The sequence below is a fragment of the Rhinichthys klamathensis genome, unplaced genomic scaffold (assembly GCF_029890125.1).
Source record: "Rhinichthys klamathensis goyatoka isolate OS25496 unplaced genomic scaffold, OSU_Roscu_1.1 h1tg000599l_1, whole genome shotgun sequence".
Lineage (NCBI taxonomy): Eukaryota > Metazoa > Chordata > Actinopteri > Cypriniformes > Leuciscidae > Rhinichthys > Rhinichthys klamathensis.
This window is the reverse complement of record NW_026607054.1, coordinates 795,958-807,798: the sequence shown is the minus strand read 5'-3', so window position 1 is coordinate 807,798 and position 11,841 is coordinate 795,958. Positions and strand designations below refer to the sequence as shown.

The 11,841-nt window shown below is 44.3% G+C and overlaps 1 protein-coding gene across 1 annotated transcript; it reads right to left on the bottom strand.

The window, feature by feature from the left end:
- Positions 1-10,349, bottom strand: wnt5a (wingless-type MMTV integration site family, member 5a). The gene is made up of 4 exons (XM_056240471.1): positions 10,267-10,349; positions 5,931-6,178; positions 1,946-2,238; positions 1-608 (listed from the first exon to the last, which is right to left on the bottom strand). Exons 1-4 carry the CDS (start codon positions 10,347-10,349, stop codon positions 150-152), a joined length of 1,083 nt encoding a protein of 360 aa, XP_056096446.1. The 3' UTR covers positions 1-149.
- Between the last annotated feature and the right edge of the window lie 1,492 nt (positions 10,350-11,841).

The following is an 11,841-nucleotide window of genomic DNA, read 5'->3' as shown; positions in this document are numbered from 1 at the left end:
TCTGAGAAAATAAATATATAATAATATCTGCAGTTTTTTTTAGATGTCCTGTACATAGTACTTATAGCAAGAAAACAATCAGTCTTTGTCATAATGGTTTCAGCTCTATAAATATCATGTGTTTAGTTTTCCCTCCTGGCAGGCTCTCGTTACTTGCACACGAACTGGTCGACGGTGCGCGAACAGCGCTTGCACCTGACGTAGCAGCACCAGTGGAACTTGCAGTGGCAGCGCTCGACCAGTTGCACCTTATACTGGTCGTATCCTCGACCGCAGCACATGAGCGCGCAGCCGTCCATGCCTTCAGACGTCTTGTTACAGAGCCGACCCTGAGTTCCCAAAGAGCCGGTGGTCTTGTTCCCTACGCAGTAATCCGGACTGGGCTCTATGTACACCAGGTCGTTGCTGGTAGGAGAGTTAAATTTGGAGTGAACTTGAACGAGTTTCCCCCGGCTGTTCAGCTTCATGGCAGCGGCGCTGTCGTATTTCTCCTTCAGAGCGTCGCCAACCCTGCGGAAATCTGCGAGTTGCAACCAGCATGTTTTAAGGCTGCAGGAGCCGGACACGCCGTGACACTTACAGGAGACGTGAGCGAGATCAGACGCTATCTGTGACAGAGAAACAGTTTATTAGCTAGAAAGAATCATGATAAAGTGAGATGCTAAGAATGCTGAGAGTTTGAATCAAGACCCAGATAGTGTTGCAACCAAGCGGGAACCTTCCGGTCTCTCTCTTGAAACCAACACGGAAGTGACTTAACCTGCAGTTCATCCACTGGCCACTAGAGGCCGGCTGCAGAAGAGACTCAATCCTATAGACCCGCATGTTAAAATGCCCAACTTTACAGCAGAAAAAAACATGTTTACAGCCTGGTACTAAAAGTGGTTTTGGTCTATAAAGCTAATTTTGCCCTTCATGACGACTGTGAGGGGGGGGGGAATATTTTCACAACTCATCCGTTTAAATTATATAAAGCCTTAAAGTTCTTCATAATTAAGGGCGTGGCCACTTGAGTGGCAGGTGGATTGCCACTGTATAGACTGTATAAAAATATGGATGTAGTGTCCGACAGTCTATAGGCTTGTCCGACTTGAACCGGCGCTGCACAGACCGATCGGTATATGACATCAAAATACCGTGAGAGTTATTGAAGAGCATATGGAGCCGTCTGCTCTCTAATCGCTCTTGCGGTATTTTGATGTAATTCACTGATCGGTCTGTGGAGCGCCGGTTCAAGTCGAACAAGCCTTAGGAAAACTCCCCAGACAGCAACATAGTGCCGGCCCAGATCCGGCCCACACCTGGTACATGCGGAATCCAAAGGTTGCAACCGTAGACTGTAAAAAAATATGGGCATATTGTCCGTGAGTCACCCGTAGTGTTTCTGAAGACCATTATTGAAGCTCAAAGTGGGCGGAGCCGGCCGTCGCCATCTTGGCAGCATCACTCCTGGATAAACGAAAATGTGCAGCGAGACAGATTAGCTGAGGTGACGTGACGCTAACAGACAAACGGCTAGCAGTGACATCAGTGGCAATCCACCTGTCACTCAAGTGGACACGCCCTTAATTATGCAGAACCTTGAGGCTTAATATAATTTAAACAGATGAGTTATGAAAATATTCACCCCCCTCACAGTTGTCATGAAGGGCAAGATTAGCTTTATAGACCAAAACCATTTTAGTACCAGGCTGTAAACATGTTTTATTCTGCTGTTAAGTTGGGCATTTTAACATGGTGGTCTATGGGATTGACTCTCTTTTGCAGCCGGTCTCTAGTGGCCAGTGGATGAACTGCAGTTTTAGTCACTTCCGTGTTGGAGAGACAGGAAGGTTGCCGCTTGGGAGTTTTCAGTCTGCTTGTATCTATACAGTATCTAGTCACACGCAGGGTTTATTTTCACTTGGTAAGACACTTACTAAAGGATGGAGATTTGCTGTCTTACCCTCCGTCCCGCCTCGTTGTTATGAAGGTTCATCAGCAGTCTGGCACTTTCCACAGAGCCTTTAGCGAAGTTTTTTTCCCGTTCGCGGGCATCCACAAACTCCTTGCTGAAGCGGTATCCATAGTTGAGGTTGTCTCCGCATCCGCCCCACAGCCAGTCCCTCGGCAGATCCTTCGGTCTCGCGGCTCGACTGCATCCGCAGCTCGACAGCTCCCCCTCTCTGCAGGCTCGACTCACTGCATTCACCACACCGGCCGCGCTGATTGCGAACGTGAACGCCGTCTCTCGGCTCCCTGGGGAATTCAGTTAGCTTTGTTTATTTGCTTTTATTATGAGCAACAGTGTAACAACTAAACCTTCTTCATTTATCTTATGAACACTGACCGATTTCCATTCCATTTATCATTTTCTTGAGATGTCAGAGTTTAAAAACATTCAACTTCAAACTAAACAGCCTAAACTATAAAGGCATGTTTGGATGCATGACATACTGCTAAAAAAAAGTTTATCTAAAACTTAACCTTAAATCTTAAATCTAACTTAAATCCAGATATCAAGAGGCAAAATGACTTAAAGCGATAGTTTACCCAAAAATCTAAATTAGCCCATGATTTACTCACCCTCAAGTCATCCTAGGTGTATATGACATTCTTCATTCAGACAAATACAATCAGAGTTATATTAAACATTTCCTGGCTCTTCCTTTATAATGGCAGTGAATGGAAGGATTTTTTTTGAAGTCCATCAAAGTGCATCTATCCATGATAAAAGTGCATCTGTCCATCATAAAAGTGCATCTGTCCATCATAAAAGTGCATCTGTCCATCATAAAAGTGCATCTATCCATCATAAAAGTGCATCTATCCATCAAAAAAGTGCATCTGTCCATCATAAAAGTGCATCTATCCATCATAAAAGTGCATCTATCCATGATAAAAGTGCATCTATCCATGATAAAAGTGCATCTATCCATCATAAAAGTGTACCTATCCATCATAAAAGTGCATCTATCCATCATAAAAGTGCATCTATCTATGATAAAAGTGCATCTGTCCATCATAAAAGTGCATCTATCCATCATAAAAGTGCATCTATCCATGATAAAAGTGCATCTGTCCATGATAAAAGTGCATATGTCCATCATAAAAGTGCATCTGTCCATCATAAAAGTGCATCTGTCCTTCATAAAAGTGCATCTGTCCATCATAAAAGTGCATCTGTCCTTCATAAAAGTGCATCTATCCATCATAAAAGTGCATCTGTCCATCATAAAAGTGCATCTGTCCATCATAAAAGTTCATCTATCCATCATAAAAGTGCATCTATCCATCATAAAAGTGCATCTATCCATCATAAAAGTGCATCTATCCATGATAAAAGTGCATCTATCCATCATAAAAAGTGCATCTGTCCATCATAAAAGTGCATCTATCCATGATAAAAGTGCATCTATCCATGATAAAAGTGCATCTGTCCATCATAAAAGTGCATCTATCCATGATAAAAGTGCATCTATCCATGATAAAAGTGCATCTATCCATCATAAAAGTGCATCTGTCCATCATAAAAGTGCATCTATCCATGATAAAAGTGCATCTATCCACCATAAAAGTGCATCTATCCATCATTAAAGTGCATCTGTCCATCATAAAAGTGCATCTATCCATGATAAAAGTGCATCTGTCCATCATAAAAGTGCATCTGTCCATCATAAAAGTGCATCTATCCATCATAAAAGTGCATCTGTCCATCATAAAAGTGCATCTATCCACCATAAAAGTGCATCTATCCATCATTAAAGTGCATCTGTCCATCATAAAAGTGCATCTATCCATCATAAAAGTGCATCTGTCCATCATAAAAGTGCATCTATCCATGATAAAAGTGCATCTATCCACCATAAAAGTACATCTATCCATCATTAAAGTGCATCTATCCATGATAAAAGTGCATCTGTCCATCATAAAAGTGCATCTGTCCATCATAAAAGTGCATCTATCCATCATAAAAGTGCATCTGTCCATCATAAAAGTGCATCTATCCATGATAAAAGTGCATCTATCCATGATAAAAAGTGCATCTGTCCATCATAAAAGTGCATCTATCCATGATAAAAGTGCATCTATCCATCATAAAAGTGCATCTATCCATCATAAAAGTGCATCTATCCATGATAAAAGTGCATCTATCCACCATAAAAGTGCATCTGTCCATCATAAAAGTGCATCTATCCACCATAAAAGTGCATCTATCCATGATAAAAGTGCATCTATCCATCATAAAAGTGCATCTATCCATGATAAAAGTGCATCTATCCACCATAAAAGTGCATCTATCCATCATAAAAGTGCATCTATCCATGATAAAAGTGCATCTATCCACCATAAAAGTGCATCTGTCCATCATTAAAGTGCATCTGTCCATCATAAAAGTGCATCTATCCATGATAAAAGTGCATCTATCCATCATAAAAGTGCATCTGTCCATCATAAAAGTGCATCTGTCCATCATAAAAGTGCATCTATCCACCATAAAAGTGCATCTATCCATCATTAAAGTGCATCTGTCCATCATAATAGTGCATCTATCCATCATAAAAGTGCATCTATCCATCATAAAAGTGCATCTGTCCATCATAAAAGTGCATCTGTCCATCATAAAAGTGCATCTGTCCATCATAAAAGTGCATCTATCCATCATTAAAGTGCATCTATCCATCATAAAAGTGCATCTGTCCATGATAAAAGTGCATCTGTCCATCATAAAAGTGCATCTGTCCATCATAAAAGTGCTCCAGAGGGTTAATGAAGGCCTTCTGAAGCGAAGCCATGTGTTTGTGTAAGAAAAATATCCATATTTAAAACTTTATGGACTAACTAGCTTCCGGCAGCAATGCGTAATGCTTCGGGTCAAAGGTAATGTGTCGGGTCAGAGGTCACTCTTTTGCCAAAAATCGATACGTGCGGCCGTCTGTCGGAAGCTGGTTATTTTAGTTTTAAATATGGCTATTTTTCTGCTTCAGAAGGCCGTTATTAACCACCTAGAGCCGTGTGGAGCACTTTTATGATGGATAGATGCACTTTTTGTGCTTCAAAATCTTGTCCTCCATTCACTCCCGATATAAAACTTGGAAGAGCCAGGACATTTTTTAATATAACTCTGATTGTGTTCGTCTGAAAGAAGAAAGTCATATACACCTAGGATGCCTTGATGGTGAGTAAATCATGGGCTAATGTTCATTTTTGGGTGAACTAAAAATGTGGCGTCTTCTGTGGCGTCCTCCTCGGAGCTGAGCTGAGCTGACCAGTGTGACCAAGCCCGTACGGAGGGTGTTATACCGAGGTCCCAAAAAGGGTTTTAGGAGGTTGGGGGGCATGTTTCTGCTTATTGTTGACAATACACAATCACATATCCCAAACTGGAATGGCCTTAAATGGGATAAGTTTCAAGGATTATTTTGCATAGATGTTACATTTCAATCAAACGCCAGTGCAATCCTTCTGTGTCCAGAGGCATATGAGCAATTAGTATGAGCATCAAAGGTTTCAGCGACTTTTTCTTTTGCTAAATTAATCAATGTTTTTGGACTAATCTGTTCATTTAATGGTTCAACTGCTCACTCATAAAGACCAACTACTGGCTTAATGATGCAAGTTACGCAAACACAGACAAGTGGAGTGATACAAACAGTGAAATCTCCCAGTGCTGATACTGGGGAAATATTCAAACACATTCGAGGAATACAAATATATATATATTTATACAATAACAATGCCAATATATTGGTGCTTGTGTTGTTAAATTGAGCTGATAGTTTGCACTGTCATTAGCAAAGAACATATGTACAGTATATCTGTGATAAATAGATAATAATGTAAATCTCATTCTGGGCACAGTATGCAATACCTGCTCTTCCTCTCTCATCTCCTAAAACCTTCATTATACACACTTGAGAAAGTGGTGGTCCGGCCCTGGATGTGAGTACCTGTGTGCAGGACTCTGCCGAACACTGAGGAGTTGTCCACCGTACTGCAGTTCCAGCGGCGCTGGCTGAACTGGCGTTGGCACTCGCTGATGCCCGTCTGAGCGCCCGCTCCGATGAACTGCATGTGGTCCTGGTACAGCTGGCAGAGCTTCCTCTGACCCGGGGACAGTCCTGTGAGCTGACTGCACAGCGGCTGACCCCCGATGATATACGCCTCTGGGATCAGGAGGGGGTTCATCGCCAGAGACCTGGAGATATACACACGCATTCAGACATGATGTATTTGATTATTGCATTAAGGCAAGACACCCCAGGTGAATAGGGTAAACAAAATAACTAATATACAACCAGACTTCAACATAGTGTCGGCCCACATCTGGTAAGTGTTGAATCCACATGTACCGGATCTGGGCCGACACTATGTCACTGTCTGGGTATAACCATACTTCCCCAGTTGATTGATTACATAAAGAATTGCAAATAATTTTGTATTGCAAGTTTTTTTTTAAATGTTATGTTTGAATATGCAAATAAGGCACTACCTAATTAAATATGCACTAATTTGCATAAATTCCTAGAACAAAAACATGAACATTAGAGTCAAAGGGTTTTACAGAGAGGATTTTGGATTTCTCTTTTTATCACTCTTGCATGAATCAGAAAATACTGTCAACAGCCAAAAAAAATGTATTCACAATTTTTTTAGGAGTAAAATGGCCAAGTCTTACAGAGCTGTGGGCCAGAGCGCTTTGCATGACATGGCTTAAACAGCTGCACGAGGGCAGAGCTGACCCAGGGCTGATGAAGGGCTGGGCCAGGGGAGGTCCACTCTAGTGGGTTAGGAACACCACCTATGGCTCAACTTGGCGGATGTGAGGGGGTCTGAGCGAACCCAGTTCCTCAACAGGGCGTTAGGAGAACTCGCTGCCTTCTCACTCTGCCAATCTGAGGAACCGGACCCCGCCCTCACCACGGGTCGCTGCGCCGCCATGCCAGGGCGTCTGTTCCACCTCGCTGCCCCACGGCGGGTACGCTTGTGGGATGCACCCCGCTGGTTCGGTTCCTGGGAGCCTGGCTAGAGCTCCCAGCCCGTCCCGCTGGCTCATCCGAACGATCAGGCTCAGCTATGCGATTCAATTCACCCGGCACCACGAAGGTCGCGGAGGCGGCTCTTACTCCACTCAGGGAGCAGGGTGTTCGTATTCTCAACTACCTCGACGACTGGCTGATTCTAACTCACTCTCGGGAACAGTTGTGTGAACACAGGGATCTGGTGCCCAACTGGGCCTGGTCAACTGGGAAAAGAGCAAACTGTCCCCTGTGCAGAGGATCTCTTTTCTCGGTATGGAGATAGACTCGGTTGTCATGTTCACGCAGATTACGAGCAAGTGCACTCAGTCACTGCTGAATTTCTCATGGACAGGACCCCAACTTCAGTGGCATATCAATTGCCTGGAGTTCCTCGCAGTACGTCTTGCTCTGCACCGCTTCAGGACGCTGCTAAGGGGCAAGCACGTACTGGTCCAGACGGACAACACTGCGACAGGAGCGTACATCAACCGCCAGGGTGGTCGCAACCCGCTCGCCATCTCCTCTTACGGAGTCAGAAGCATTTGAGATCGCTTTGTGCCATTCACATCCTGGGCAAGCTAAATCGTGCAGCCGACGAACTCACGACAGCTCTCTTGCCCAGGGAATGGAGACTCCATCCCCAGATGGTTCAGCTGATTTGGGAACGCTTCGGAGATGCACAGGAGATCTGTTCCACTCTTGCCATCTCCGAAGTTGAAATATATTCCACTCTGTGGTTGGGTTACCTCACATGATTTCCATTACACGAGAGTAGATGTTAAAACTTCATGCTGATTTGTACTCGGCTTTCGCCAAGATAAGCAACACTAAGACGTAGCTTTACAGTAAACTATGCTTCTCCATCCATTTACGCTTCTTTCCATAAGGTGGTGTGACTCTCCTTCTGTCCGGCGTTAACGGCTGCAGTGTACTTGGCGCGTCAGCACACGCGACGGCTGCAACTACAGTGTGGTCTCCCTAGTGGACCAGCACGACAACCGTCTGGATTGAGCTGAGTAGGGGACATCTCTAGGGTCTTTAAGTGGGCACCTTCCGTCCTCAGTGTTTCGTCGACTAGGCCACGACACCTCAAGAGGGCTCGACAGTGACTCTGGCGTCCCAGAGTCACCCCCCTCCGTCCCTCACTCAACTCAGCCCAGCTTACTGACCTCTACATCCCTCCTGCTGCTGAGACCTAACCACAATCTCACAATCTCTCCGCAGCCCAACCATATGCGCCAACCCGTTTGACTAAGGCTGTCGAACCCCACTGGTGCGTTAATGCAGTTTCAGTGGCAACGGTTCCGTATGGCATACCACCTACCGCAAAACACAATATCTGCCCAAACACGAACCCTCATTCACGCAATATACACAGGAACGTAATGACTGTAAATACTATACATCCTATACAAATAAACCAACAGACTCTTCAAGTTTTTCAAGAATTCTACGAAGCCGTAGCGTAGCGGCCTGTACACAGCCAGCTAGAATCTTTCCGTCTCAACCACAGCCAGTTGCTGCTCCTTTCTGCTGCTTCAGATAAGTTTTTTACTGTGCGACGCAACTCTTGGCCACTGAATCCGACGTCTCTGAGGAACCGGGTTGTAGAGTGTGCCACAAAACCTCGACAACCCACTTCCACTGGATAAACCTGGACTCTCCATCCTCGCTGTTCTGCTTCAGTGGCCAGATGAGCATACCGCAGTTTCTTCCTCTCATATGCCTCATCTACCGCATCCTCCCATGGCCTAGGCGGTTCATATGTGTATTATAAGACCTCCCTACTTACATTTTTCCAGACGGGATTAAGCTACCCAGTGTACCTTGGTAACTCTTGCGTTAGCCTAGCCCTTCGCTCGTGCTGGCCTCACGACAGGGAGCTGTGGCTTGCACACAGCCATTGTGGCGTTTTGGATAGGACCCCATTCATCAGTCGTTCTGACATTACGCAGAACGTGACTGACTGAAAGGGAACGTCTCGGTTACGTATGTAACCATTGTTCCTTGAAAGAGGGAACGGAGACGTTATGTCCCCTTGCCACAATCGCTGTGCCGCTGAACGGCCGGGACACACCTCTCGGCTCCTCAGCGAAGAACTTGAATGCGAGTATGCCTCATACACACACACAGAGGGGCGGAGCTCGCGATGCAAATTCCGCAGACCAAGGTACTTTGCATATCATTGGCTCGTTTTGTACCACTCGAAGGTGACCCCATTCATCAGTCGTTCAGACGTTAGATGCAGATGGATAACGCGAGCCATTATTGATTAAAGTCCCTCTGTAGTCAATAACTTTATCCCTTAAAACTCATCTTTGATCACCAAAATTACATTTACAAAAAAATATGCGTCATGCCTTAAAATATCTCGAATGTAACTCGACACCCTTGCCTCATTTAGTATGCGCGGTTCTATGAATATGCAGATGAGCCCCGCCTCCACTCACTCCCTCAGCTCAGAGATCCACTGGTTGACGATCACACGTTGATCTGATTGGTTACAAGGTCGTTTGTGATGTCAGAAACACCAGCGATTTCAAACCGTGTTTTTGAGACTGTCTTTGGTTCACTGCAGTTTTAAGGAGGAAATACTCAGCAATGCTGTCGACTTATGAACTTACACATGGTGTGTCTTAAAGCATATTAAAAACACCACATAGACACATAAACAACATTAAACACTGGATTTACACCACAGGGGGACTTAAACATCTAAGAATGTAAATTAGCTCCGAGTGATTACTGTAAGTGCAGTGCAGTTTGTGCGTCTCTCAGAATCGGAGTTTAACACGGGTAAAATACTGCATCATACACATTTTCTATTTGATACGATTATTTGAAATGTTTGAATTCTTCTAAGAGAGATACATGATATGATGCTTCACTCATTCCCAGAATAGTGATAAAAAAGGAAGTTTATTTAGAGCATTTCTTACACTGGAAATTCAAATTTGAACAAGAAAGAGACAAAGCAAATAAAACATTAACAATAAAGTATGAACCATCTAATTCTTGCAGTATTTTTGAGATGATAGTATCATGATGTTTAGTCTCTTGCCCACTGGAGGATGTGTTCTAGAGAATTCCATCAGTGTTTGTTAATTACAGTCGTCAGTCTTTGAAGTGGATCAGAAAAGTTCATCAAAGTTGTCCTAAGACAAGATCGGGTTTTGTACAAAAAATTCATGTATATCTTTGATGAAAGGTTTTGATCCACTTCAAGTGTTGACGACTGTACAGTGACCTGTGTTCTGTCACGCACCACCAGGAGCTGGCGTCCACAAGCACAATAAAGCAGAAGGCCACGGCCACCGAGACGGAGCTCATCAGCTTCAGCTTCAACATCACTGCGGCCTGGAGAAACAAGAGAGTCACATCTTACTGAAGTGTGTGTGTGTGTGTGTGTGTGTGTGTGTGTGTGTCTTCAACATCACTGCAGCCTGGAGAAACAAGAGAGTCACATCTTACTGAAGTGTGTGTGTGTGTGTGTGTGTGTGTGTGTGTCTTCAACATCACTGCAGCCTGGAGAAACAAGAGAGTCACATCTTACTGAAGTGTGTGTGTGTGTGTGTGTGTGTGTGTGTGTCTTCAACATCACTGCAGCCTGGAGAAACAAGAGAGTCACATCTTACTGAAGTGTGTGTGTGTGTGTGTGTGTGTGTGTGTGTCTTCAACATCACTGCAGCCTGGAGAAACAAGAGAGTCACATCTTACTGAAGTGTGTGTGTGTGTGTGTGTGTGTGTGTGTGTCTTCAACATCACTGCAGCCTGGAGAAACAAGAGAGTCACATCTTACTGAAGTGTGTGTGTGTGTGTGTGTGTGTCTTCAACATCACTGCAGCCTGGAGAAACAAGAGTCACATCTTACTGAAGAGTGTGTGTGTGTGTGTGTGTGTGTGTGTGTGTCTTCAACATCACTGCAGCCTGGAGAAACAAGAGTCACATCTTACTGAAGAGTGTGTGTGTGTGTGTGTGTGTGTGTGTGTCTTCAACATCACTGCGGCCTGGAGAAACAAGAGTCACATCTTACTGAAGAGTGTGTGTGTGTGTGTGTGCTTTTGTTTTTGTGATATATGAGGACACAAATGTGTATAATGACATGCATATTACACTGGTATTACAACTTACACGTGATATATGAGGACATTGCATGAGTCCTCATATTTCAAATAGCTTAAAAAACATAAAAAACAATGTTTTTTTTTTTATGTAAAAATGCAGCATGTCTCCTGTGATGGGTAGGTTTAGGGATAGGGGCAGTGTGTGTGTGTGTGTGTGTGTGTGTGAGATGGGCAGGTTTAGGGATAGGGGCAGTGTGTGTGTGTGATGGGCAGGTTTAGGGATGGGGCAGTGTGTGTGTGTGTGTGTGTGTGTGTGTGTGTGATGGGCAGGTTTAGGGATAGGGGCAGTGTGTGTGTGTGTGTGTGTGTGTGTGTGATGGGCAGGTTTAGGGATAGGGGCAGTGTGTGTGTGTGTGTGATGGGCAGGTTTAGGGATAGGGGCAGTGTGTGTGTGTGTGTGTGTGTGTGTGTGTGTGTGTGTGTGTGTGTGTGTGTGTGTGTGTGTGTGTGTGTGTGTGTGTGTGTGTGTGTGTGATGGGCAGGTTTAGGGATAGGGGCAGTGTAGGGGGATAGAATATACAGTTTGTCCAGTATAAAAATCATTACGCCTATGGAATGTCCTCATATATCACAAAAACACAGCTGTGTGTGTGTGTGTGTGTGTGTTTAACCTCACTGCAGCCTGGAGAAACAAGAGAGTCACATCTTACTGAAGAGTGTGTGTGTGTGTGTGTCTTCAACATCACTGCAGCCTGGAGAAACAAGAGTCACATCTT